The sequence below is a fragment of the Panthera onca genome, chromosome A1, assembly GCF_046562875.1.
Source record: "Panthera onca isolate mPanOnc1 chromosome A1, mPanOnc1 haplotype 2, whole genome shotgun sequence".
NCBI classification, from domain to species: domain Eukaryota; kingdom Metazoa; phylum Chordata; class Mammalia; order Carnivora; family Felidae; genus Panthera; species Panthera onca.
Window position 1 is genome coordinate 211,742,601 of NC_138339.1, and position 26,203 is coordinate 211,768,803.

Consider the following 26,203-nt stretch of genomic DNA (forward strand, 5'->3'; position numbering starts at 1 on the left):
ACACTGTCTGTACATGTTTCCTTTTTGCTCCCTGTTGTGTTATTCATAGTCACAGCAAATCAATCCAGTTTTGTCCTAGACTGGTAGCTGTATTACTCAACCTGATTAAAAAATATAAGAGCAAAATATAGGTCGGCTTATAAAGTGAGAGGTAGAGACGCTGACAGATGCTAAGGAAAGAGTCTAAAATACACGTTGGACCACTGCCTAGAAGGAGGATGGAAATTTATTATATGAGGGAGGTTTAAATGATACTTCATGTTCTGAGTGTTTCCATCCATGAACAAAGAGCTGACCTGCTTTCAACCTTACGTGGAGACAGAGGTGGTGGGGGCCGGCTGCACATCCAGCGCCTTCAATTATCTCTGAAAATCAGCGTGCCTCAGAGATTCTTCGGAGAGCTGGTGCCAATATATTCCTGAGTGGCCACAGTCCATTCCCTCAAAAAAAATTTTTTTTTTAGAGAATGGGTTAAACATACAAATCAATTCTCTAGGAGTCTATGTATTAAAAAAAAAAAAACCACTTTCATATTAAATAAAAGCCTTCATCAGGTAGTCAAGCTTTTTTTAGGTACCAATCCCTTCTCTGAAAACTATTGATCATGTACTACCCACCCCCACGTAGACCCTGTTGAGTGGACAGCAAGGGTTGTGACCCCACCTCACTGGCCACAGTGGATTCCACCAGGGGCAGATGTCTGACCCACACTGGGCCATCAGATTCTCCTTCCTGGAAATTTGGGAATTGGATATAGAGGTTAGTTCATATGCATCCTAAAAGAATTTTAGAGTGACTTATGCAAGTTTTCATTATATATGTTTATGGAATTGCAAAGGAGGTTATTTCCTGGGCTTTCCAAATTCTTACATTTTAAAATAAAATAATCATATCACTCTTACCTAAATATCTAAATTCATCCATAAAAAAAGAACAAGTACTTTATCAACAACAGGACATTATACATCATTCTTTTCTTTTCTTTAAACCGATGTTTACATTCCAAATTCTCCATTTTGTGTTAGTCATAGTATCTTAATTCTCCAGAAGAAAAATACTTACATAAGTTGAAATAAGAAATTTAAAAATTTGCAGTGACCATAAAGCTCTAAGTGTGTTAAAAACAATATGCTACCTATTTTCAGTGATAAATAGTTCATATTGATGAATATCACATATTCCTATTTATCCCCATTTAAAAAATCCTATCTATAACTAGTATCTGTAATCACTATATATAATGATTGACTTTGTTCAAATAACATGCAAAGGAAACTGGAAGTAATTTGCATATCAATGTAACTCAACTCTTTGACATTCTTCTCAGCTTTATGCCCCAAATGCCTTAGTGATCTTCCAGCAAATATTATTTTAATGATCTATCAGTGGACAATTCTAGTAGCTCCTTCGTCCAATTTTGATATAAGCAATAAAATGGAAACTTCTGACTTGCCTAGTGGCAGATACTGTCAGTGCCCCACCCACTTCTCTGAGACACCAAGCATTTCAGGATACAAAAATAGTGTCTTATTACAAATATGTATGACTGTCTCCAAGAGCTTTCCCTTTGCCTTAGTGTGAGGGAGACAAGTGTCAGGGAGTTAATGCCCCTGAGGACAGCCTTCAGTCAATGACAAGAGATCCTGAGCTTCCTTGCTTTTGCAGGTGGGATAGTCCTGAATGTGTTCTATATCATCTTCCCAAGGTTCCCTATGGAAGTGAGTGCATTTTTCTCAGTGGTAACTTGCTCATTAGGGCATTCTCTATTGGCTTCCTTCTCTTCCCTGTCACTTCTCACTGTCTTGCTAATGCTTCCTGGGATCACTTCCCTCATATTGCATTTGCCCTCAACTCTTGACCTTGGCAATGCTTCTGGGATAACCCAGCTGCAGTGAGTTGAACTGTAGCCCCCACAAAATATGTCCACGTTCCAAACTCCAGAACCTATGAATATGACCTATTTGGAAAAAGAGTCTTTGCAAAAGTCATTAAGTTAAAAATCTCACGACTAGATGATTCTGGATTACCAGAGAAGAGTCCCTAAATCCAAAGACAAATGTCCTTATAAGAGAAAGAAAAGAAGGCACAGAGACAGAGAAGGCCATGGGAAGACAGAGGCAGAGACAGGAATGACAAAGCCACAAGCCAGTGAATGCCTGGAGCCACCAAGAGCTGGAAGAGGCAAGGAAGGATTTTTCCCCTAGAGCCTTTGGAGGGAACACGTCCTGCTGACACCTTGATTTTGGACGCCTGGCCTCTAGAACTGTGGGCAAATAAACTTCTGGTGTTGTAAGCCTCCAAATTGGCAGTAATGTTTGTTATGGCAGCCACAGGAAACTAAGTTCTGGGGAAGGATGGTGGTGAGGGTTGCACAACAGTGGGAATGTACTTAATGTCACTGGACTGTGCACTTGAAAGTGGTTAAGTTGGTAAATTTTATATTTACCACTACCACCACAACAAAGTAGAAATAAAGAAAAAATAATGGAAGCTAGAGATTAATAACAGAATTAGATTTAGTCAGTCCTCAAGGGATCCCATGGACTGGGGGGGCGATGTGTGCAAGAGGACTCTGTCATGTGATGTGGGGTGGGGGCTGAGCTCCAGAGGGGTTGGATATCTTGTCTTATCTTACATTCCCCATCTGTATCCTTCAGTGGGGTTAAAAGAACAAACCAGAAGGCATCCCTCCCATATAAAAACAAACTAACCAAACAAATATGGCATGATTTTATCTGGAATAGAGCAAGCTTCTGCATCCTCTAGACTTGGAAAGCTCCAGCAAAGCTCTTTCTTCCCTGGCTCTATGTCTACAGATGTGATGACTGCTATCACTGAAACCGGGCTGAATTTGCTAGGCAGAGCCTTTCCACCAGTGAGAGTTCTTGAATTTTTGTGTTTTGGGATTCCTTTGAGCATTTTTGATACTTGAAGCAATACTTTGATGATAGGTATTAACTTTTTCACCTAGAAAATCCACACATCCATATCCTCTCGTGGATCCTTCCAGGAGTTTGTGGATTTAGGATTACATGCACCTGCTCTAGAGGCTAGGCAATTTCATCTCGGCGTTATGCGTGCTATGTGAGCAGTGGCCAACATCGGTACCAGTCAGGCCTTACTCATAGTTGCTTCTAGAAGTTCACTCATAGAGGAGACACATACAGTGTTAGCTGGGACTTTCCCAGGTTTAAGTGATAAAAAACGAATCTAACAAACAAGTTAAAAGTCAATATATTTGGTTCTTTTAACTGGAAATGTCAGGGATTGTGGGTTTCAGGCACCTCCAGATTTAGGCTTCAAGTGTATCATCAGGATTGAGTCTTTTTCCATCCCACAACTCTGCTCTCCAATGGGTTCTTAGATTTTCCTATGGAGGCCAAGTTCTAGGTGTCTGTGATAAATACTACTAGTGCTAGTATTTGAGGAGGAGAGATGAATTCTTTCTCTCCCAGGGTCAGATCCACCCTCTCTGTGTGGCCAGCCTGCATCTGGTGCCTCCCCTGTGTGTGGGAGAGGTGGGGCCATGTAACTGACAGCCTCAGAAGGTGGAGGAAGGAGTTTTTGAAAATAAAAGATCCTGGACAGAACAAAAGTAACAGATGTCTGCTGCAGACATGTATGCAAATAATTGTAAGTCCGCATGATGGATGGGTATGATAAAGGAAACACAGCAAGGTCCACTGGGGACATGGAAGGGGTTATCAACTTTACTGGATGCGGTAACGCCAAATAAAGCTTCATAAAAGATACCATGCATGAGGCATTAAAAATATATTAATTATATTCAATGTTACTCATCTACAGCTCCGTGGCTATTGTCTTTCTTGTTCATTTTTTTGTTCTTAGATCCAAGCATGATCCCTGCATATTTTGGCAACTCAAATATTTGTTGAACTGGGGTTTTAGAACAACAGTAAGATAGCCTCCTGTTTAGATGAAGATTTAAAGAAGTTGAAGCACAAAAAGATCATTCTGGTATTTTCCATTCTACTTTTCGGTTGCCTTTAGTTAACTTTTATCCAGAGAATCAGTTTTGAAATAACATCAGAACTCAGTTTTATTTTTAATGTTATTTTTTTGTCACAAACATCTGACAGCCTTGATTTTATAAGTTCTCAGGCTTCTTGCCCCATGACCAAGCATTATATGAGCACACTGTGCAAATCGTAAAATCATGGAAAAGTTTAAGCCAATCTTCTGACTTATAAAAGCTAGTTAACTCAGTCTTTACCTTATTCTTGTGATAGAATGGCAGTCTGTAAAGAATCTGGAGTGTTCTCTTTCTATCTGGCACCTCCCTAGAGAACTGATTTATAGATCTTTCTTGTCCTTCTGGTCCAAACAGACCTGGAAGCACATGGAATTTAGGTAGACTGCATATTTATTAAAGCTAATCTGGAGCCAGTGAAAAAATTACTAGGGGAGGAATTTTGACTTATTACTACCTGTTGTTTATACCAAATAGGTTTTTAAAAAATGTTTATTTATTTTTGAGAGAGAGAGAGAGTGGGGGAGGGAGAGAGAGAGAGAGAGAGAGAGGGAAGGAGGGAGAGAGAGAGAGGGAGGGGGAGGGAGAGAGAGAGAGAGAGGGAAGGAGGGAGAGAGAGAGAGAGAGAGGCAGGGAGAGAGCGCGTGCATATGCACACATGAGTGGGGTAGTAGCAGAGAGAGGGGGACAGAGGATCTGAAGTGGTCTCTGCACTGACAGCAGTGAGCCCAACGTGGGGCTCAAACTCCTGGACTGTGAGATTATGACCTGAGCTGAAGTCAGAAGCTCACCCTAATGAGTTTCTGGTGTCTCTATACCAAATAGCTTTTGATCTTTGTTTTCGAGCACTGTCACTTCACACCTGTAAGCCAGCTCATTTTACAAAGGGTCTGGGGGGATTTTCTCCCCAAACTGTATTTTCTTATTTAAAGTTTGTTTATTTATTTATTTATTTATTTATTTATTTATTTAGAATTATTATTTTTTTAAGTTTTATGTATTTATTTTGAGACAGAGAGAGAGAGAGCATGAGCAGGGGAGGGGCAGAGAGGGAGTGAGAGAATTCCAGGCAGGCTCCATGCTGTCAGTGTGGAGCCGAAAAAGGCAGGGCTCAGACTCACAAACAGTAAGATCGTGACCTGAGCTGAAATCAAGAGTCGGACGCTTAACCAACTGAGCCACCCAGGTGCCCCTAAGTTTATTTATTTAGACATGCGTCCAAATAGGAGAGAGTGAGAGGAGGGGCAGAGAGTGAAGGAGAGAGAGAGAATCCCAAACAGGCACTGTCAGCACAGAGCCTGAAGTGGGGCTTGATCTCACAAACCATGAGGTCATGACTTGAGCTGAAATCAAGAGTCAGATGCTCAACAGACAGAGCCACTCAGGCGCATCTGCCCCAATTGTATTTTCAATGGACTCAGGCACTACGTTGAACTCACTACCCTCAGTTTATCTCCCACTGCTCTCTGGTCTATGCATGGCCCTTTTTTATTTTATCTACTTGGGTGTTTATTTGTTGATAATATAATGAACACCCATGAACTCATTATCCAATTAGAGAAGGAATACACCGACCATAACTTCCATCTTCCATACAGCGCTGTCCTGGCCCATTTACCCCCTACCCTGGACTCCTTCCACATGATGTAACCACAATTCCAAATTTTGTATTTTGTTCATTCTTGATATAAATTATTTTTTATCACACATTACATGCATGCAAACCATATAATGATTAGTTTTAATTGTTTATGACTTTTATAGAAAAGACATTATGCCATGTATAATCTTCGGGGACACTGTTCCCATTTCGTTTTCTATTACTAAGAGTCATCCATTTGTTGTGGCCGCTGTGATTCACTAATCTTCACCGCTATGTCGTATTTTATCGCGTGAACACACCAGCATTTACCTATCTGGTCTCCTGAACACTGGAGTTTAGGCTTTCACATTTCTTGCTGTAATAGAGAGCTGCAGTGGAGATTCACATATGCGGTTCTCTCTCCTGGTGCGCACCTGCTGGAGTTGTCCACGGTTTATACCTAGGAATGGAATGTGGGATGATGGCAGGGTATATGAAATCCAACTTTGCAAAACAATGCCAGATTGTTTTCCAAAGCAGTTGTAGTAATTTCTACTCTCACCAGCAACATGTAAGACATCCTATTGATCTGCCCTCTTCAGAACTTGGTATTGCCAGATGTCTTAATTTTTGTCAATCGAATGGACGTAAAGTAATATCTCGTTATGGTCTTGATTTGCATCTCCTAGATTATTTACAAGGGACTCAATAAATGGAACAGAAAAAAATGATTATCCATGTGAAAAGTAAGTCAGATCCTATCTCACATCAGACATGCAAATCAACTCCAGATGGATTAGAGATTCAAATGTCAAAAGCAAAAACCTGAAAATTGTTAGGAGAAAATATGGGTAAATATATTTAGATCTTGGGGGAAAGGGAGGATTTCTTAAACACTGGACACCAAAAAAAACCCTCACTATAAAAAAGAAGTGTGATGAATTTGACTAGAATGAAATCAAAAGCCTGTATTCATCAAAAGACATGGTAAAGAAGGTAAAAAGCTACAAATTGAGAGAAGACATGTCACATATAACGAAGAACCTATCAAAAATAGCTTAAGAATTGCTACAAAATCAAAAAGGAAAGGACAACAACCCAGTAGAAAAATAGGCAAAAGACATTTTCATAGAAGAGGAAACACATAGAGCCAATACTCATGTGGCAAACTCAATTTCCTCAATTTTGAAAAGCATCTTTTGAGCGAAAACAGGAGAGTTTAAAAGCTACTAAATGTCCATCAACTGATGAATGGATAAAGAAATTGTGGTTTATATACACAATGGAGTACTACATGGCAATGAGAAAGAACGAAATACGGCCCTTTGTAGCAACGTGGATGGAACTGGAGAGTGTGATGCTAAGTGAAATGAGCCATACAGAGAAAGACAGATACCATATGGTTTCACTCTTATGTGGATCCTGAGAAACTTAACAGAAACCCATGGAGGAGGGGAAGGAAAAAAAAAAAGAAAGAGGTTAGAGTGGGAGAGAGCCAAAGCATAAGAGACTCTTAAAAACTGAGAACAAACTGAGGGTTGATGGGGGGTGGGAGGAAGGGGAGGGTGGGTGATGGGTATTGAGGAGGGCACCTTTTGGGATGAGCACTGGGTGTTGTATGGAAACCAATTTGACAATAAATTTCATATATTGAAAAAAAATAAAAGAAAAAAAAAATAAAAGCTACTATAGTCTTCTTCCAGGCTAAGCAAAAGCCAAACATCCAGAAAAACACAATACAACCTTAAACGTTCCTCTAATACTCAGGGAAAAGTAAAACTCAAGGAAAGTAAAATATTTACTAATGTATTTTAAGTTTACTCTCTGATTTTGCTTATTCCTGTTGCCTTACACATTGTTGGCATTCAACAATGGTTAATTAATTGATTGATTTCCTGTGCCTGGTTCTCTGTAAGCCTAACTTTGATTTCTTTCAGACTTGGAACAGATGGGGCACATAGTTTTAAGACATTAAGAAACATTATAAAACGTGACCTTCCTTCTCTGAACTCTGTGCCCTGTTCGCTATAAGAATAAAGCATCCACGCGAAGGAAGAACTCAGATTTAATCTAAAAGGCATGGTATAGCTATGCAGAGCCCAGACCCTGTGGTTGAAAACAAAGTGCTTAGTCGGCATTGCGGCATTGCGAGGGAGAATCAGAGCACAAAAGCGGATGGGAATGCCCCCAGGGCCCACCCCCACATAGGGACCTTGAAATCAAACAAATGTGCTCTTACAAAACAGGCACTATATTGTAAGGTGACCTCAGCACTAGTTTAATAAAGGTGACATTTTAGAGAGGAGGTAATTCGTTTGCATCAGATTGTTAACATGTGAGCTCACTGTATTTTATTGACAATTTTTTGCTTAGGAAAACAGCTCAGGATATTAATACTTCTGAAGACTGGTCAGGAGGGGAGTATCTAAAGGAAACGGATGTGCTAATATTACCTTGTATTTTCTGCAGAAGCTATAACTTAATTAGTATAATCTTTGTGTTGGTTGGTTGGAAATTACATACTAAGAGACTTAGAATTTTGTTTTTTCTTTGACCCAGCAACTTATGAATTTATTCCATGAGTAAATTCATAACTTTATTTAAGGAAGCAATCATGAATGAGCCTAAATATATAGCTACTAAAATATTCATCAAAGTATCATCTGTAAAAGTGAAAAAGTGAAAATAATCTGAATGTGGAAAATGGGGAACTGATTAAATTGTAGTCTATGCACATACCCATTAAAATGATGAGAAACAATATTTGAAGACATGGGGACTGATCTTATGGTCACAGGTTATAAACAGCATATAAGGCATGATTCTATTTAAAGCATATGCACCAATGTATGCCTAAAGAAAACAGACTGGAGAGATATACACCAAGCAGAAGAGAAAAGGCAGCACACATAAATAGAGGGCCACAGGACAGCCACAGAGCACAGACAGATTGGCAGAGATAGAAAGATTATGAGTAAAAACACAAACACAAAAACAAACCAACAAAAACAGTAGGACAATATTCGTTTGAAGGAATTTAAAAAATGTAAGCTTGAATCAACTCTCAAAAAAAAAGAAAATCAGAGAAGATTCTTTCTTTGCTGCTGTAACTGATTACCACAAACTTAGCTGTTGAAGACCATAGAAATGTTTTATCTTACAGGTTTGTGCATTAGGAATCCGGTAAGTATTCTCAGTGGGCCACAGTCAGGGTATTGGTGGAGCTGTGCTCCTTTGTGGAGTCTCTAGGGGAGAGTCTCTTTCCTTGCCATTTTCAGCCTCCAGAGACCTCCATCTTCAAAGTCAGTATCTCTGATCATTCTTCCTTAGTCACATCTCCCTCTGACTATAGCCAGGAAGGGTTCTCTGCTTTTAAGGATTTGTGTGAGTTATCTCTTCACCTCAAGACCCTTAACCTTCATCACATCATGTTCATTTTGGCACATTACTATGGGGATTTGGACGGGACATCCAGTTGTGATTGCTTTACAAAAAGCTGCCTCAAGTCTTTTTCTAGAAGGAGACCTGTGTGACCAAATGGCCTTCTGGAACCAGAAAAGTGTGTTAATCCTAGTGTAAGGCTGTATGGTTAATTTAGGTTCAGGGCTGGTGAAATACATATCCCCCACCCCTCCTCAGGAAGGGACAAGATCACAGTTGAACAGTGAGGTCACTTATCATCTTTGTCAATATGGCCATGTGGCTGGGACCGTGGGAGCCCCTGGAATAGAAAATGGAACAAGCCAGAAGGCTCAGTGGACTAGAGGTTTAACCTTTGTCTTTTGTCTGGTTCTACAGAAGGAAAAAACACAGAGGTGGACTCATGTAAGCAATAAGAGATAGGTAAGAGCATGTTAACTGAAGCATTGTTTGTGACAGAGAAAGATTGGAAACAATGCAAATGTCCATCAACTGGAGACTGGATATACAAACTGTTCTGCAGTCATTCAATGGAATTCTATTTGGCAGATTCAGTGGAGAAACTAGATCTGTGTGTATCAACATATGTGAAAACAATGTTGAGTGAAAACAAACATGTTGCAGCATTAAAGTAGTTCTGTAAATTTTAAAACACATAAAGCAATACTATGCATTTTTTTTTCTGTAAACATATAAGTAAATTTAGTTTCACTATAAAAACATGGACTGGGAGGGTGCTTACTGAGCTCATGGTAGTGGTTGTCTCTGGAGAGGGAAGGGGATAGGGCTTCGAAGGACAACCAAGGGGATATCGACCTTACCTATATTGTTATATTTCTCTTATTAAATGTACTTGAAGCATATGAAAAAGTGGTCAATTTAATTACTTATTAGTAAAGTGTAAATTAAAGCCACAGGAAGAAGAGGAAGAAGGAAGAGGAGGAGAAAGAGGAGGTGGAGGAGGAGAAGGAGGAAGAGGGGGAGGAGGGCGGGAGGAGGGGGAAGGAGGAAGAGGAGGAAAAGGGGGAGGGGGAGGAGGTAGAGAGGAAGAACCACAGTCAGGTACCACAACACAGTCACTAGAATGTCTGAAATTAACAAGTCTAACAATATCATATGTGGACACAAATATGAAGCAACTGGAATTCTTACACATTGCAGGGAGTGTAGATTCATTCAATCACTGTTGGTTTGAAAACTGTTTCCCAGTATCTTTGAAAGCTAAATATATGCCTATCCTGTGATTCTGAAATTCCACTCCGAGGTATAAGCTCAAGAGAAGTGAGGAGGGGCCCCAAAAGAAATCTGCAAGGCTGTTCATAGCACCTTTGTTTATGTTAGTGGATGACTAGAGACAATCAAACCAATTAAGTTATTCCACTTCTAGATATATATCCTAGAGACTCTTCATCATGTACACAAGGAGGCCCAAGAATACTTATTGTACAGCCACTTACAGGAGCAACAACAGCAAAATAACAATGCAAGTTGCCCACCAGCAGGACAACGGCTTATTACTGCAACAATATGGATGGATCTCAAGGACGTTATGTTAAGTGAAAGAAGCCAGATATAAAAGAACACATACGGTGTGATTTTAAGGAGTTTCACAACTAGCAAAACTCATTTCTGGTGACAGAATTCAGAATAGGAGTTACCATAGGGGTTTACTAAAGGAGTGCTATTGACTAGAAAATGGCATAGGGACCCTTCTGGGGTGCTGACAAAATACTGTATCTTGATCCGGTTGGTAATCACACACGTGTATACATAGGGCAACTTTATCAACTATACACTCAAGATTTGTGCACTTGACTGTATGTCAGTTTTGACACACACATACAAAAAAATCCAAGGCAAAAATAACAATATGTTAGTTAACATGTGTTAATTCTCAGTGGTGGGTATAGAGTGCTATTACTTAATTCTCTATGTTTTCTTTACGTTAAAATTTACAATCAGGAAAGAGAGAGAGCAATAGTTCTCCATAGCCAAAGTGACACCCATCCTAGAGGGGCCCTCTGCCCAGCCATCTCCCCAACAAGGGGGTGAGTTCCCTTATAAGGGGGTACAGGTGACAACAACCAACCAGCCTGTGTTAGTGGAGACAAGGTTATCTTCATGGTCACTCTCTCAGGAAATTGGTGTGGCTGCTAAAAAGTGGGGTGTTTTGTAGGGTCTTTTGAAGGTCAGTGTGGCTGATTCTTGAGCTGACAGGGACCCTGAGCCATCACGCATGAGCTGGACTAGAGCGCCAGCCTCCCTGCACCCCAGCCCCCCCAAAGAAGGCAGAATGGTATTTGGAGGGCAGCTCCGTGGCCTCAGCTTCCAGATTGGTTGCTGCTCCATTTAGCCCAGGGCATCACCCATATTGGGTGCATGGCAAGTCAAGAGGAAGGAAAAGAGAGGTACAAAGAATTTAAGGAGGTGGGAAAAATAAGAAAAAGAGGTAAAATGAAAGATGCATATGCCTTGCCCTGCAGCTTCAAGGACCTGGGTGGGTTATCTGCTTCCTTCTTTGGAGCCTCTTTCTCCTATGGGCTCAGCTCTTCACCTTACACTGTGGAGGAAGGGAGGGTGTGGTAAAGCCCAAAGTGGCTCCGAAACCAGACAGACCTGCCTTTTTGTCACTGAGTGGCAACCTGCTTGACCTCTGGTGCCTCCCTTTCCTCACCGGTGAAACAAGCATTAATTCCACCTCTCAGGGTCTGGAAATGGGGAATGCCAGGACCTGACCTAGGAGGCTCTTCATAACAGGGGAGAGGGGTAAGAAGAGGCCTCTCTTCCCTCTGAGGTCAGTTTTGTGGGTCAGAGACGCTGGCAGGGATGTCCAATAGAACTTTCTGAGATGATGGGTGTTGAGCACTTGATAGGTGTCTGGTGAGCCCTGGGGACTGAGTTTTTCATTGTATTCTATTTCAGCTGTTATATATTTACATAGTCACCTGTGACTGCTGGCTGCCGCAAGGGGCAGTGCAAGGAGAGTTATTCAAGAGAGCACGACTGCTCCCCCGCCAGGCGGCTGGGCAGGGTGGCCCATTGGTCTGGACACTGAAAGGCGCTGGGTATGCGCCGCATTTACGCAGTCATTTCTTCCCCTGAAAAAACTCTTCCTGAATAAAGTCGGGGCTGGCGTGAAAGCCCAGGACTGAGGTCAAACTCCGAGCTCCGGGATGGGAGCAATTAAGGTTTGTAACCGCGTGGACTCCACAACTTCGGTCCCTCCTCGTCCCCTACTCTCTCCAGTCTGCCTACAATCAGTAAGTCCCCTGGTGAAATGCGGTGGGGACACGGGAGCCTCCCTCTGCGTCTCCGCCACCCGTCTGGGCCTCCTAGGGCTACTGTATTCTTCGCATCAAACGCTAGAGGCTCGGCACTTCCCATTTCACAGCTGAGGAAACTAAGGCTCCAGGTTAAGGGCGCGCGGCAGGAAGCGGGGGAGCTCCAGCCCCGCCGTAAACTCTTTGGGGCTCCGGTGGCGACAGAGACACTGGCGACTGGGGTTGTCAGGGCGCGCGGGCGAAGCGGCGAGTAAATATTTGGGGCTGTAACCCGGGTTCCGGCAACTCACCGTCACTGCGGTTCCCCGGCGGGCGCGTGGCGAGGGCGGCGCCTGGGGGACAGGGGCGTCCCCGCGTGGCGGCTGGGACAGACCTCGCGGCCCCGCCCCGGCCCGCCTCCGCCAGCGGCTATAAGACGGCAGAGCGGGAGGGTGCCGGCGGTGGGAGAAAGAGCGGGCGTGCGCACCGTACTGCAGGCGGCGCGGCGGGAGCGCGGCCGGGCGAGGGCGGCCGGCAGAGCGGGTGCGTGGAGCGCGAGAGCCGGCCCGGAGCAGCCCCGGCGTGGGCGCGAGCGCGAGCGCGAGCGGCTGCACCGTTTCCGAGCCCAGCACCTCTTAGGACCCTCCGCCGCGCGCGCGGGGCCGAGTCTGCCCATGAAGCCGCCAGCAGCGCAGAGCAGTCCCGCGGCGGCCGCGGCCGCAGGTGAGTGCGGGACCCTGAAAGCCCTGGCCCCTCGGGCGCGGTGGGGGGCGAAAGGCGGGGGATCCGGGGGCGTCCCTTTACCCGCGGGTCCCCATCCTCCCCTGCGGGACCCTGCCCCTGGCGGGTTCAGCTCCCGTCCCCGCGCCTGGCCGGGGCCACTTAACGGGCGCAGCCTGACCCCGTCTTGCCACCGCTTACCCGTTCGCACGCGCCCCCGAGGGACGAGCGTGGGCACAAGTACCCTACAGCGCGTGGGAAAGAGTTCGGCCGCGTGGATTAGCTGGGTGACCTTTGGTCTGCAGCTTCACTCAGCGGAGGCTCAGTTTCCCCATCTCTAAAACGGGCACGATTCATACCACCGCTTCAGGGGCTGGTTGGGAGTATGAAAAGATAAGCAACGGGCAGTGACAGCGTGGCTGTCACTCGGCAGGCGCGCGCTGAATGTTAGTTATCTTGGGGAATGGTGGCGGCCCCCTCCAGGCCCGGGGACGGGCTAGCCGTCCCGCCCCGGCACCTGAGTCCGTCATCCCTGTCCCCAGCCCCGGCCTTGGACTCGGCGGCCGCCGGGGACCTGACGGATGCGCTGTGCGAGTTTGACGCGGTGCTGGCCGACTTCGCGTCGCCCTTCCACGAGCGCCACTTCCACTACGAGGAGCACCTGGAGCGCATGAAGCGGCGGAGCAGCGCCAGCGTGAGCGACAGCAGCGGCTTCAGCGACTCCGACAGTAAGTGTGGCCCCACCGGGGAAGGCGCGGGAGCGCCGGGAACTCCCAACCAGGGGTCCTAGGGGCTCGAGTCTCAGTCTGCTTCTCTGGAAGCCGAGGGGTGGGGAGCCCAGCCAAGCGAGCCCTAAGGCTCCGCGCAGTCCCTAGGACGCCCGCAGACAGGCAAAACCCCCGGGTTGTCACGCGAAGGCTGTTGGAGGCACGCGGGTCTACCTGCTGCCTGCAGGTGTCCTGAGGCCGGAGGGTTTAAGCAGCTGCCCGGACTCAGCCAGACCGGGCTCCCGGGACGCAAGCCAGGCCTTCCCACCGTTACCTCCCCTCCCTTCCCTTTGCCCTTTTCTCTCTCTGCATGTTTTTCAGAGTATGTGTAGAAAGTGCCACAGGAATGGGGGTGGAGGGAGACATGGGAGGGCACAATACCGAAAAATTTGTGAAACCAGAAGTTTCATAAGCGGCTGTTCTTGGGATTTTTGAAATAACTTCTTGCGTTTTCTTCTGGCTCCGAGCTCCCAGACCGGCTGGTGCCCTGCATGCGGTTTTTGAAAGACTCCTTGGCACGGCGGGGCTCGAGTATTTTCGGAAGTGTCCTTCTTCAGGCAGGTCCACCACCGGGACCACTGGCTTCCACAGCTCCCCCCACCCCCACTCAGGCTGGAGAAGGAGCCAGAGGGCAGATGGGCACAGAGGTGCTTCCTGGCGGCTTTTCTCAGAAGGGAGACTACTACAGGGTTTCTTTGTCTTAAACAACCTTGCAAGTAGCGGGACAATTTGTTTTTTGTTTTTTTTTGTTTTTGTTTTTTAATTCGAGAACAAGTCGTCTTGTTCGAACAGATATGGGTATCTGTTTAGGTATCAGATAGAAAATTTGGTAACTTTTCAAATTGTTGGTTTTCAAATTCTGGAAGACTTACTATTTTTCAAAGTGAATTTAAATTTTTCTGACTTATTCTTGAGACTTCATTCTCTAGATGGGTTACCAGCACGAATGTCACTCCCTTTGCTGCCCTTGACTCTGGAAGTGAAAGCAATGACCCAAGGACCTTTCCTTGTGATTCTCTTCTTTTGAAATCTGAAGCTCTTCCTTGTTCCAGAGCAAAGATATAGTCCCAGACCCCATGTGAGCTGTCCTCCTGAGAATGAATAAAAGTGCTTGACACCCTGTTCAGGGATTGAGTCAGAAACCTGAGGTCCATCATGACTTTCCTTGGCAGTCCTGCCCAAGGGTTAGATTTAATTGAAGCTTTTGAAGTGAACAGGGATGGAATAGTGTGCTGCTAATATTCTGTTTTGCATTTTTGGACTTGATTGCTAATGACCAGACCGCTTGTTTTCAATTTCAAAGAGAAATCTCAAAACTTCTGAAATTTGTCTCAAAGCTGTGGCCAAACTTAAATATGTCTTCTTTTGCTGGGTCATGGAGCAAGTTATTCATCAAGTGCAAATTCTCTCTCCCACAAGAAAGAAAGCTGGGACAGACTGTCCAGTACTGCACTATTGCAAAGAACAAGTCCTTTCTGACACAGGGCCTCATTTGGCTAGGATGTGGTCTGAACTTGCCCATCCTGGGTGATTGCAGCTCCCTCTGGGTAGGGTTTCAGATCTGGGACCTGTTTTCAGGGGCCTCAAAGAGAGGGTACTCAGAAACCCATCCTTAATGGTTTTGGGGGAGAAATTTGGAATAATCTATAGTTTCTCTTGGGGTGTATGTGCGTGCATGCATTTTGCTTTCTGCCCTTGTTGCTAACTGCTCAGCTAACCCTTAGTTTGGTGGCTAGAGAGTAATGGGGAGGGTATAAAGAAGGCTCAGATGATATTTGTCTTTTTTCATAAATGTGTAGCTTATCCCCCATAAGACTGGTTAGAAATAGTCTTGGCAGAATTGGTGTATATCTAAACAGTAATTTCTTAAGGAAGCATACTGTGTGTATCTTAACTGCCACCAAGTACTGAGCACAGACACTTATTATGCGTATTTGTCTGTTCAATGCTTTTCTGAGGAAGAGAATGTTTGAGAGAAGTAGATCCTACTGAGATTTAGGCCGCCAAAAGGGAGACATACCAGGATAATGATAATAAGAGCAGCTCAGTTTTACCAAGCCCTTACTATGATTATTGTTATTATTTATTAGCTCTTATCAGTAGTGATTTCTTTGTTGGGCTTTAACTGTGTTATCTCATATGACCTCTACCACAGTCCTATAAGATAGGCACTGTTATCTCCATGTTTCTGATAAGACAGCAGAACCGCGTGAGCTGTCTCTAAGACCTTGCTCTGTCACCATGGATGGTTGGCTGGAATGGGAACCAGGTCCTCAGGAATAGACCTGAAGTCCCATTGGACCCAAATCATTCACCTGTTTATCAACAGTGGTTGTGTCTCTTCAAGGCAGTCGTCATCAGCCTGGGTCTGGAAGGTCTTGGTTTCTACACCTGTAAAATGGAAAGGATGCTATTTAGTAGTACTGTTAGAAACATCCATAAGCTCATGATGAGGAAGAAAAAAATCACTGTTTCATGCTCTCAAGAAGACATTAAAATGCATACACCAGGCTCTATCACATAAGTCAGATGTATTTGAGCCAGTGTCTTGCATGCAAATGTTACATATGAGCTACAAACCAGCAGCACCTTGATTCTCACTCTGCCTGCTACTTACTGCTCTATCACTCAGAAGATCCACCTTCCAAGATAGCTCAAAGTAGCAGTTCTGTTTTTTGAAGAACCCTTCCTTTTCTCATTAGAAAAAAAAAAAAATTAGGGTTGCTTTCATACAAAGGAGAAACATAGATATTCCTTCCACCCAAAGAAGCGAGTTATTTAGATAGGAGAGAAGAATGGACATTTAAAAAGAAATACTCCTTCCTGGGCACCTGGGTGGCTCGGTTGGTTAAACGTCTGACTCTTGATCGTGGCTCAGGTCATAATCTCATGGTTGTGAGATCACGCCTTCTGTCAGATCCAACTGGGCATAGAGGCTGCTTGGGATTCTCTCTCTCTCCCTCTCTCTCTCTCAGCTCCCCACCTCCTGCCCTGTACACACACTCTCTCTCTTTCTCAAAAAAAAAAAAAAAGAAAAAGAAAAAAAGAAACACTCCTTCCTGTTCCTACTGATGGGGTGGGAGGGGGAGGTCCTCCAAAGATGTGAAGAAGACCAAAATGAAAATTGCAAGATAACTCCACATTAAGGATGGCATTCAAATAGGGGTTGATCAAAACAGGCTGGTTCCTTTCCCCTAGACTTCGGTCCAGCAGGTGAGATCTCAGACACTTTAGTGGGAGCAGTTTTAACATCAGCAGTGGAAGGGCAGTGTTGTTCAAACTTCACCCTTAGAGGGATTTTAGGGATTGTAAACTTCTTTGGTTTTAACTTTTAAAAAAATATATTGTTTTCAGTATTTTCAAAATTGTAAAGGCACACCATGATTTCTCAAATATGTTTAATGAAATTTTAACTCATAATTACTGGTTTTCTAAAAATTTTTAATGTTTATTCATTTTTGAGAGGAAGAGACAGACAGAGCACAAGTGGGGAAAGGGCAGAGAGAGAGGGAGACAAAGAATCCGAAGCAGGCTCCAGGCTCCAAGCTGTCAGCACAGAACCTGATGCAGGCTTGAACTCGTGAACCTTGAGATCATGACCTGGGCTGAAGTCAGACTAATGCCCAACTGACTGAGCCACCCAGGCGCCCCTTTAATTACCAAGTTTTAGCCAATGTGTTAATTTATGTTTCCACTGAATGATTTTATATGAAGTTTACAGTATGACCTTGAACTTTAAATGGTGGTATGAACTATCTCTGCTGTATTGGGATTTCACTTACCTTTTTTCCTTTGAAGAGAGGACGTGTTTTGCTACTTAACAGGAAGGGTCTGAAGGCTGCTGGGACTGCAAGAGATATTGTGATGTTGTGGAGCTGTTTTAGGGAATGAGGAACTGGCTTCTTTCAGCAGGTGCAAGACCAGAACATTTGTATATCTTTTCCTAGTCTGCTCCAGCTTGGCCCTGGGAGAAGGTACCTTGTGGACAGTGGGTGTTAGCATGACAGGTAGCATATTGGCTGATTTGGCATAGGAGATCCAGAGACTGGAATCTGAACTTGTTCAAGCCTTGAGAGAACGAGAAGTTAGGAGCTCTCGGGCTGCCCTGGCACTGTTAGGAATTCCAGATGGGTGACAGGTCTCACTCGGGCGGAGACCTCGAGAGGTGTCCAAAGGGACCCAGCGGTCAGGGAAGCTGGGACAATATTGGTGAAAGGGAAAAGGGCTCTTTCTTACTCTATCCTACTTTTAGTGAGGCTTTCAGGATTTAGATTTTGTGGAGGAGATTCACCCCTCCCCACCACCATTCACTGTGGCAAAAGGGAAAGAGGTCCAAGGCTTTCTTTTTCTCAGTTAATTACTATAGTTTGCTTGTCTTCAACGTGTGGGATTGTTCTATATTTACAGGAGCTCTGGGCAAGGTTTACTGTCTGTGGTTTTACTTCCCTCTGGAGTAGCACATGTTGGTGCTAACCCTAAATTACTTTTCTCCCCACCCCCAAACTAAAAGAGCACAACTACCTTTTAAACAAGCTTCTGTTTTTACAGCTGAGTTTCTCAAACTCTGTTGGTGCTCTTAAAGTTAGATCTTTGTATATTGAATATGCTTACATTTCTTCTGATGGTGTCTTAGGGAACTTGGTACCTAAGTTTGAGGTTCCTGGATTCCGCACGCCAAGTTGACCGGCCAAGGACATTTTTAATGGGCCTTTGAGATGCCTGTGAGATGGGGCTTTAGAGCTGATTGAAGTAGATTTTGTGGAGCCCTGAAATGTAGTCTTATCACCTGCTAAGGTTCCCCAAATCATCACTGATTGTGTCCTTGAACCCCTGTTAATGGCACCACCTGATATTGGGGTGGGGCCATAATACATTAATATGCTATCAGCCAGCAACACATCGCTATCATTTTATCAGACTAACAGGCTGTTGTTTTGCAAGGGATAGAGTTCCAGAGGTGTGAAAAGAACAGGAAGTTAGGCTTTACTTACCTTTTAATCTACCCTAATGCCTACCGTGAAGTCTTGTTCATTGAGGGTGCTTAATAAAAGTCCATGGAGTGAAATTTTATGGGATAAAGGAAAGTGATGTCTACAGCTTGGGGGCACTTCTGTGTTGGTGGTTTGTTTTAGGGAGGTTTATTCGAGGGTGCCTCAGAAGATAAGCCTCTCTTGAGAATTTTGCTGCTATCTAAAGAAGAGGAGGAAGCCCAGGCTCAGAATCTTGCTTGTTAACCATTCGCTGTGGGGCCCTTTGCTCTCCTGGACAGGTTATCCTCCATTTAACTAGGAACTTTAGAATAAAATCATGAAAACCAGGGGCGCCTGGGTGGCTCAGTCGGTTAAGTGTCTGACTTCATTCAGTTCAGGTCATGATCTCTCAGTCCATGAGATCCAGCCCCGCCTTGGGCTCTGTGCTGACAGCTCAGAGCCTGGAGCCTGCCTCAGATTCTGTGTCTCCCCCTCTCTCCACCCCTCCCCCCTGCTCACATCTTTCTCTCTCTCAAAAATAAACATTAAAATAATTAATTAAAAAAATCATGAAAACCATACATATCATACACGGAGTGGCTAGCTTATTATTTCCCTTTTGCTAAGGAAGAGACTAAGTCTCAGAGGTGAAGTGATTTGCACAGGGCCACGCGGTTGTCATATGGCCCCTTATCCCATACGGCCTTACTGTGGCAGCTTCTGCTGGGCCTTGTGGTAGCTTTGGGCTTCCTGAAGTAACTTTTTTTCATCTTTTTAATGAATGACGTATGTAGAATATTACCACAGGGTGGGACTGAACTGTGGGCAGGTTTGGCTTCAGGATGCTGAGGGTTCGCTTCCTGTTGATGGTTGAATATTTTGGAGCCTGGAGTTAGGTCTGGCTCAGGTTGTGCACAGAAACTCATGGAAAGAGAGAGGAATCAAGGTGTGGCAATGAGCTTCTGTGTGAACCTGTGTGTGTGGTTGGTTAGGAGGTGTGGGGGAGAGGGGAAGTGGGGAAGTGAGTGTATGCTAAGTTGACATGCTTGTGTGTGTGTGTGTGTGTGTGTGTGTGTGTGTGTGTGTGTTTGCGTGTATCTATCTATCTCTATATATCTATATAGGGGTATACCTATATATATATATGTATATATAGATAGATATTGTAGCCAGAATTTTTTTTCTCTCTCTCCCTCATTGGGGGAGTAGCATTCCCCCATTCATTAGCAGTAAGAGGAACTTCTGATTATGTTAAGTTTGATTTGCAACTGAATTTATTAGGCAAGTAACAGCCAGTTTGTCTATATATTTTCTGAGTTTGAAGAAAATACTTGGATCAAAAAGGCATATTAGCACCAGGCTGTAAAGGCTAAGAGGTACACAGTGACAACATCCCAGTACCATGACTCATTCTCTACAGAGTCTCCAAACCACCTGAGTTTTTCCTGAATCCTCACTGGATTCTTTTTTTCCTACCATTTTGCAATGGCCTTTTTCCTGTCTAGATCATTCCTTCCCCGAAAGTTCAATGACATTTGGTCTACTTGCCTGTGAGGTAAACAAACTGTGTGTGAGTGTGTCCCTCCCCCCCCAAAGGATGGCTGTATGTGGATGTAAAATTGCTGCAAGTTGGAGCAGAATAGGGATGAAGTCCAAAGTCAGGGCAAGGGCCAGTGGTGCAGGGCTGGGTGGAGTGAGGTATGCTGGTGAAACTGGCTCTCAAGGGCCAAGTGTTTCTAAGAGATAGAGACCAGAGGTGTGGCCATGGAAGCCTGGGCCAGCGAGTCTCTGGGTTCGGCGGTCTGGGCCAGGGATGGGAGCGATGCTGTCAGGTGTCCTCAGAGCCAAAGATAATGTGCCAAACGCCTCATGTTCTTTCCTTCTGGCTCCGGGGTTTGGGCATGAAGCCGGCCTCCACAGGGCTCTCTGTGGTTTTCCTGCCCCTGGGTCTTACCTCATCTTTTCCCCTACAAGTTTCTCAGGTTCTATTTGTGGCGATTCTCCTACCTATTGCGTGGTGACAAACAGTGACGCCCTGCCGTAGGTCTGCCATGGACACGGCCGCTTTCCTGTATGTAAGGGAAAGGCTTTTCCTTGAGAAAATCCAGACTGCTCTAGGGGTGGGCTCAGCTGGAAAAGCAAGCAGAAGGGCTTCCCCATTTGAGTTCCTGTGCAAGTGTCCTGAGACATGTTAATGGGCTGCCACAAAAAAGGTGTCCCATAGTTAAACTGGAGAAACAAGACTTCTCAGGGACATTGAAGCGGGAAGACCCAGTAGGAGTCTCCAAAGGTGCTCAGTGTTTCTCAAACTTAGTTGATCACATACATGGTTCTTCTTTCCCAAGGACCAGTGTTCTGAGGAACATTTTTTGGGGGGAAATATTATGTGTGGGGTTTGGTATTTTGGATCTCATTAGGTGTTCATCACCAAAGCCCTGAAAAGTGACTGTGGTCCTTTTAGGTGACTTAGGCTGGAACTCTGAGGGGAGAAAAGATCGTGAGAGTTGGGCATGTCTGGAAAAGTGAACAAGATGAATGCGTAGGTCAGGAAGATAAGATGGCACTGGGGCCACCTGGTCAGAGGAGGGTGGGAGGAAAGGGAGCCAGGTGTAGGGTCTGAGAACTTGCAGTAGTCTTTTAGGGATGAAGCTCAATTATTGTGTGATGAGAAACCTCTGCTTTGGAAAACGCTTTTTATCTTTTATAACTTATTCATGTTCACTTTGAGTTATGGGGACCAAAGAAAGAAGTTTTTGCCTCCTCCTGAGTTGGAGGTCGTTGGATTCAAGTGAGTGAATCCCAAAGAGGAATAGAGCCCTGGCCAGGCCCTCTTGATTCAGCCGCCCTCCGTCACCTGCAGAGACTTTCCAGAGGTCATATCTGCTACAAGTGTGCCTGGCTTTGTGTTTTGTTTTAGCCAGGAAGACTGTTACTTTGTGACCTCACAGGCCACATCCTGCTTCCGCTGGCTGCTCTGCCTTTGAGCCCTTTGAGGGGGTGGAGCTCAGCCACCAGCTCCCTTTTGGTGTCATGGCCACATGGCTGAACTGGCTGTGGGCTGGTTTCCTCATTTTTGGCAGGATTTAGAGAAGTAGAGTCTCAGAACTTCAGAGCTGGAAGGAACTTTAAGGATTATGTAGCCTTCCCATTTTATTGATGGCTAAGCCGAGGCTCAGAGATGCAGTCTTGCCCAAGGGCGCCCGAGTATCTAAGTAGCTGAGCTGGTTCCCTTGACTCCCAGCACAACTCTGCTTCTGGGACCTTGCCTTGCTCTTGCTCTTGCTCTTGCTCTTGCTCTGGTCTTTGGGGTACGGCAATAGAAGAAGCCACAGGATCACTCCAAGTGTCTATAATTGACAACGTCTAGAAGAAATATTTGTCTCTGACCCTCTAGCTTATTTATCCTCAGAATGTAGGTTCTCAGGAAAACCAGGCCAAAGACAGTCTTGAGCAGTCAGGGAGGATTCTGAAGTAATGGGACCCAACCTTATGTTTGTATTTCGGGGAGTTCAGAGGGCAGAAGGGACATTTTTCAGGAGAGACGATTCTTTAGGTCTAAAATCCTGAACCAGCCCCCCACCCCACAATAGCCAAGCATCGGCTCAGCTGTCAGTTAGACTCCTGGGCAGTGGGATCCTGTGTGTTGCAAAGGAGGCTGGTCTGGTCGTGATCATCCTGTCACACTCTCCTTTTTTTTAGGGAAGCAAGGCCTTCAGTGTGCCTGACTGGACACACACACACACACACACACAGGCACACACCCCTATCTCAAATCATTTTGGGGCATGACTATAAAATCTGGAAATCAACCTGTTTTCTTTACGACTTTGCTCCTTTGGGAGATGAGCTGAAAACCATCTCAAACGAGTTACATTTTCTTTCCTGAAAGGTGCAGATTCACTCTATAGGAACAGCTTCAGCTTCAGTGATGAAAAACTGAATTCTCCAACAGACGCTGCTCCAGCTCTTCTCTCCCCCACCGTCCCTCCTCGGAAAGGTAGGCTCTTGAGTGGTGGTATGAGGGTTTTGGTTTCCTTCTTCTCTCACCCTTCCCGGTCTCTTGTCTCTTCCGTCTGACCCCCGACCCTTCCCAAATGTGCAAAATAAATAGATAAAACTAACATCTTCGTATGGTGTGAGGTGGAACTGTCCTTTCTCAGGATTCTGATCGGTGTAAAAATGAAATCAGGTAATTGAGGGGCAAGGAACCAGATCCGCAGGGAGAAAGAACGCTTGTCTTTACGCTCTGCTTTCTCTCACGTGGTGTAATCAAGACCATGCCAAATGACAGTGCTCTCTCAGACTGGTTGGTTCGAGAATTGAAAACTCAGCAGTTAGGGTTTGCAGAAAGTGAGATCCTTTTTATTGCATTAACTATGTAACCAATGCTTTCAGATTACCAATTTAGCAATTCAAGGGGGTCATCATCATGAGGCAGGCCATGATCTCACATGATTTAAAATAGCAGCTCCAGCCTGTCTCTACTGTGATATTAATAGACCTAAAAAGTTTTTAAAGATGCATGAGCAGTTTCTTATTTTTTGGAACTTGTAAAGTGTCTCCAGCTAGAGAGCTGAATGTTCTGTTACATTGGACAAGTGCCCTCTTGAAAACAAAAGGAGTTTTTCTCCTCAAGAAACATTATACTTGCTGAAAATAGTTGCAGAATGCAATAAAAATGGAACATGGTTAAAAAGAAATATGAAGATTCTATTACTTTTCTCACTCTTGGCATTAAAGGCAGAATTTCCCTCTTTTTCAAAAGACTGATTTTTAAATTCTCCTCTCAACATAGCCGTGTTGAGCAGTCACTAGGGACTCTGCTGTTGTCCAGCTCTCTGCAAAACGGAGCTATTGAATTCAGAGAGACAGGGCAGTCTAGGAAGTGGCTGAAAACGTGCCGAGATTTGCTACCTGATCTTTAAGAGGTAGGAATTACAGAAGGAGGAAAAAGCCCTAGTGGCAAATTGACTTTAAAAGCTGAGAACAACGAGCCATTTGTAGCCAGCCAGCAAGGGTTAATTAATACAAATATCCAGGCATGCGTTTCGGACAAGGCATGAATGACGAACCCTACAGGAACGAGTATATGTCTCAGGATATAGAGGGAACAAAATCAAGACAAGGACTGGCTGCCTTGTCCTGACAGCTGGATGGGATGAGGCTGTCCCAGACCCAGAGGCCTCAGTTTGCCTTTCTGTACCATTTTGACAAAGAACAGTGGCTCCTCCTTCGTTTCGTACCGAGGGCTGTGGTATTGCCCTGGGGTGGTGGCACAAACAAGAATGTGTCAAAGGTGAGGCTTAGTGGGAATATTGAATCTGGGTGTCCACTCTGCACTGTGCCACACTTACCGGACATTTTTGACTGATAACTCAAAACCTACAGAGTCAAAAAAATCAAAACTTTTCATCTTCCTTTCCAGCCTCTCCTCTCCCCTGCCCCTCAGACTTTTAAGGTAGTGAAGGGAGATTCTTCTTCTAGGTTGTTGGGGTGAGGGTGGCACAGGGGATGATGAACTGAAAAAACACAAGAAGGGGACGTCTAGGTTAATCTTCAGAATCAGTGTCTGAGTTGACTGTAAATAAACATTGGAGCAGACACTTGGGGTTGGTACGGGACAGTCTGAAATAACGTCTCTGAAGATCCAGAGATACAAAATGGGGTCGCATAATCCTGGGAACAGAGGGCTTCTTGAGCTGTCATTGATATGGAAACTGAAGGTCGACTCTTGTTTTTCAGCTAAACTAGGAGACACGAAAGAGCTAGAAGACTTTATTGCTGATCTTGACAGAACATTAGCGAGTGAGTACGCGCCTCGTATTAAAAAAATCAAACAGAAAACCAACCAACACCGCTGATAAAGTGCCATAATAGTTACCAGCTTGCCTGGGGGCAGGAAGTTACATCACTGGGCTTCTTTAGGTTCAGAAACAGGACCCTAGTGGCTCAGAAAGAAATTCTGAGGACAAGTTTGCATTAATGTAGACCGTGTGCCTTTCCAAACAGTGAGAACAGGTTACCAGCAAACAATGACATTTTGTTTGAAAAATGCAGAGTAGTTATTAGAGCAAGATTGGAGCTTTACCATCACGATGTCCTGGCAGGCTTTTTGGAGGAGAAATGAGCCGACTGACTACAAAAGCAATGTGCTAACAAGCCAGATGGTTCCATCCCATGGGCCAAGGAAGTGTTCCCAGGTTAGATCCAAGGATTTGGGGAGGTCTGACTTCTAAAGGGTTGAATCCCAAAAGAAAGAATTGGCCTGGGGAGACCCCATAGCCAAAGGCTCACACCAATTAGTGAAAAACCTGGATTAAGTACACACTACTTTGTGTCCCATTTGGCAGTTACACTAATGGTACCCCTTTATGTGACTGGAAATGTTGGGAACTGAAGATATCAGACCATAACTACAATGGGGGCGGGGGGTGTCCAGAAGACGGGGCCCTGAGAACCAATCTACCCATTCTGTTTCAAGAGGAAAGGATTACAGGAGCCAGAAGAATCAGCTAGGACTTCTGGGATAAAAGTTTCAGCAGCTCTACTCTTGGGTGGGGGGGGGGGGGGGTCTCATTCAGTCACAGAGCAGAAGAATTTTGTCCTAGGGTCTTAATTTTTTTAATGAAAGAGTTGATTTTCCATAAGGAATGTTTTATGGTATCCTCTGCTAAATAGCCAGGTGTAACCTGAAAAATTAGATCCAAAGCTGATTATGTAAAAATGACCCTGTTCCTCATACTGTTTCAGACAGACGTAAATCTCAAGTGGAAAGTCCTTGTGTTTTTTCTACCTTCTCTTGCCCGTTCTCTTACCTGCTATACCATCCCACATCAGAAGACCCACGCCTGTTTTGACAGAGATTATTGTAATTACAGCACAATTTGTACGAGTCCCATGGAACAAGCCTGCCTACTTCATGGAAATTGCAGCTGGCCTCCCGGTTGTACCAGTTAATCAGACATACATTACGTGGGAAACCTGCCATTAAGTGTGATGCTTTGATGCCTGTCTGCGACGGTGTTAAGCTCTGGTTAAGCCTAGGAATTGGAAACTCTTATGAGTGCATGATAACCTTATTTATCTCCTTTTAACAGGTATGTGAAACAAGGAGAAGTTCTGGGTCCTTTCATCCTAAGGGAGAAGCTTCAGAAAGCTCCGAGGACCCTGGTAAAATCAGCTTACGGAATTTGCTGCCAGAGCAGACAGAGATGAGAACTCACCTACCAGCAGGCCATTCTCAGACTCGTTCTGAAACCAGCCTTTGATCATCTCTGGGCAATTTAGAGAGTGAAACTGACTTTGTTGACCAGCTTGCAGCATATTAGAACAGATGACCCATGCTAATATTGTATTTTCTCTCAAAACATAGCTTTCCTGTAATTTAAAGTGCATTTATGGAAATATTTGTAATTAATTATATATAGTTGGAAACAGTAATATGCTTTTCCCAGTATAATATATTTTTGTATGCAAATAAAATTTGAACTGGA

The 26,203-nt window shown here is 44.6% G+C and overlaps 1 protein-coding gene and 1 long non-coding RNA gene across 2 annotated transcripts; one reads left to right on the forward strand and one right to left on the reverse strand.

The window, feature by feature from the left end:
- Nucleotides 1-208: 208 nt before the first annotated feature.
- Nucleotides 209-16,572, reverse strand: LOC132682029 (uncharacterized). The gene is made up of 4 exons (XR_013550141.1): nt 16,358-16,572; nt 16,056-16,131; nt 5,904-6,033; nt 209-440 (listed from the first exon to the last, which is right to left on the reverse strand). It is a non-coding gene; the product is annotated as an uncharacterized LOC132682029 (long non-coding RNA).
- On the forward strand, nt 12,690-26,203 carry RGCC (regulator of cell cycle). The gene is made up of 5 exons (XM_060637081.2): nt 12,690-12,976; nt 13,516-13,701; nt 22,600-22,707; nt 24,453-24,515; nt 25,808-26,203. Exons 1-5 carry the CDS (start codon nt 12,928-12,930, stop codon nt 25,813-25,815), a joined length of 414 nt encoding a protein of 137 aa, XP_060493064.1. The 5' UTR covers nt 12,690-12,927; the 3' UTR covers nt 25,816-26,203.